At 33.3% G+C, this 2796-nt stretch overlaps 1 protein-coding gene across 1 annotated transcript; it reads left to right on the forward strand.

Annotated features, from left to right (window-relative positions):
* Window positions 1-243: 243 nt before the first annotated feature.
* On the forward strand, window positions 244-989 carry LOC114182019 (NDR1/HIN1-like protein 10). The gene has a single exon (XM_028068761.1). The coding sequence runs from the start codon at window positions 344-346 to the stop codon at window positions 965-967; it is 624 nt and encodes a 207-aa protein (XP_027924562.1). The 5' UTR covers window positions 244-343; the 3' UTR covers window positions 968-989.
* The last annotated feature ends 1807 nt before the right edge of the window (window positions 990-2796 follow it).

Consider the following 2796-nt stretch of genomic DNA (forward strand, 5'->3'; position numbering starts at 1 on the left):
CAATAACTAGAATCTCATGACCATTATTCCATTAATTCCATATCTTTAATAGTTTAAGCTTCCTAGTTTTCTTGTTTTCTTCACATCCAATTACTATTTTATTCTTCTAAGTTTCATTGTTACTTGTGAATCAAACCATTGAAAAGTTCTTCACTTGACCTTCAAAAGTCAATGCCTGTATCTATGCATTTGCATTATATTATGTATAAGAAATCTCTCGGAAAATAACCTCAATCGGTGACAATCAATGGTTTAACTCCTTCAAATACCCTCAGAATCAAAAAATTGTTGAACCATTTCACCAATCACCTTAGAAACCTTCTGACAAAGAAAATCAGACACCATGTGTTGCAGAAACCGTTGCATAAGTTGCATTTGCGGCACAATCATCACGCTCATATTCTTGTTCATAGTTTCCTTAATCATCTTCTGGATAATAATCTCTCCATCAAACGTGAAGTTTCATGTAACTGATGCCTCTCTCACACAATTCAACCTCACAAACAACAACACCTTGTACTACAACTTCAAGGTCAACGTCACAGTGAGAAACCCCAACAACAACATCGTAGTGTATTATAGGAGGATCAAAGCGATAGCTTGGTACAAAGACAACGATTTTGGTCGGGTAAACTTAACACCCTTTGACCAAGGCCACAAGAACACCACCGTCCTTCAAGTGTTGTTTGAAGGGCAAAGCGTGCTTAAGCTCAGATCTCAACAACTTGGTGAGTATAAAGAAGAGACAAGTGCCGAGGTTTACAATGACATGGCCGTGGATTTTGATCTCAGAATCAGAGCCAAGTTTGGAAAGTTCAAGAGTAGTCGTTTCGATCCTCCCATTGTTCAGTGTCGGCGTTTGAGTGTTCCTTTGATTTCAAAGGCTAAATCGTTACCTTCTTTTACTGTCAGCAACTGCAGAATTGGTCGTTCTTTCTTTGTTGATCGTGATGCTGAAGCTGCATGAAAATTATATATATATATATATATATATATAACATCCTATGTAAATTAATTTGTACAATTTTTTCATTACTTTCATCTGCAGGTTATGCAGAAGTGTTACATGTTTATCTCTATATATATACACAGAAACAGACATATAGTTTTACTGTATAATGAAAGCAAACTCTCGTGTTGTATATATCCATAGTAAAGATTATCAGAGATAGAAAAGGCAAAGCAGTGAACAGTTAGCTTCATTGTTGTTACTGCGGAAACAAATAAGAGATGTTAGGGACACAAATATCGCTTTACCTCAATCCTCTCAAGTTGTTTTTTTTCTCGGCTTACGTATGTTATCTGTTGGTGTATACGGTTTGGACCCTTGAGGGATTACCTGTGAAGAGGGTTCCAAGTCAGCGAAAGGGCTCTCAAAAAGTACATTTAATCGTTGGAGTCTAGGTATATTTATAGAGTCATTAATTATGTCTGTCTTCTTATATGTTGGGCCATTGTTTGGGTCTTAGATGAGTCTGGGCTAAGCCCATGCCCTGAGTTAATGTTTGTTGGTACCAGGAGCCTGCAATATTCTAAGTTTGGTGTTATTAACAAATTACGTCTTATTTTTTGAAGTAGGCGGCTTGGGCCGCTATGTGTTTCCGCTTGACCGATTATTTACTTGATAATTTCATTTGTGGGGTTACGTGTAGGTGGGCTTGGCCGTGCAGTTTTCTTGGTCCGTCTAGGTGCGGTACAATTGTTTTCATATTTTTAATGTAATTTTAGAGTTCAGAATCCATTATGGTGGCTATCTAAACATGCATATTTTTATGGAGCACTTTGATTTGCATCATGCATCACACGCACTCTATTTGCATAGAATTTGACATGGATTTCACTTGGCCATAAACTAAATGTATGACCAATCAATTAATCTTTATCTTCCTTTGAAGTTTTGAGAAATGTTAATGAATAATTTTCAAAGTAGTTGGAACATTTGATGTGGACATGGTTAGCTTAAAGTGTCAAAGATGGAATACTTAATTCGTTTAGGGTTTTCATACTAAACTAGCTAGTTTTAAAACCCGTGTGTTGGTGTTTGTTTGTGAATGTGTTTTAAAGTTTATAATTATGTTTTTTTTAATAGAATCAACGTAAAAAATATTTATAGATTTAGAAAGTCAATATGTCTGTAAAACTGTAAAGAGTATACCTTACAAGATTACAAGGAATAGAACATGTAAAAAAATAGAATAGATTTTTTAAAATAAAAAGGATAAATTATAAAAAAATACGTAGAATATACTTACTAAAAATATAAATCAGTATATAAACAAATTAGTCTATAACGTGTATTGCTAGACTCGTTTAATCAATACATTAAATCACCTAATATGTGTTGCTAGACTCGCCTAAGTAGTATATGGACACACTCGTGTAATATGTATTGTTAGATTCGTCTAATTAATATATGAACAAGTTCGTCTAATGTGTATTACAAGATTGTTGGACTCTTATAATCATTGTATGAACAAACTTGACTAATGTGTATTGCAAAACCTCATTAATGAGTGTATAGATAGACTCGTCAAATATGTATTCTTAGACTTGTCTAATCAATGTATGAAATAACTTGTCTAATATTTTTCCTATACTGATTTAATTAGTCTAATGTGTATTGCTAGACACTTTAATTTTTTCGCTATACTTGTCTAATTAGTGCATGAACATACTCGTCTAATGTGTAATAATACACTCATTTAATTGGTGTATGGACAGACTTGTCTAATGTATATTGCTAAACTCATCTAATATATATATATATATATATATATATATATATATATATATATA

The sequence above is a fragment of the Vigna unguiculata genome, chromosome 4 (assembly GCF_004118075.2).
Source record: "Vigna unguiculata cultivar IT97K-499-35 chromosome 4, ASM411807v1, whole genome shotgun sequence".
Lineage (NCBI taxonomy): Eukaryota > Viridiplantae > Streptophyta > Magnoliopsida > Fabales > Fabaceae > Vigna > Vigna unguiculata.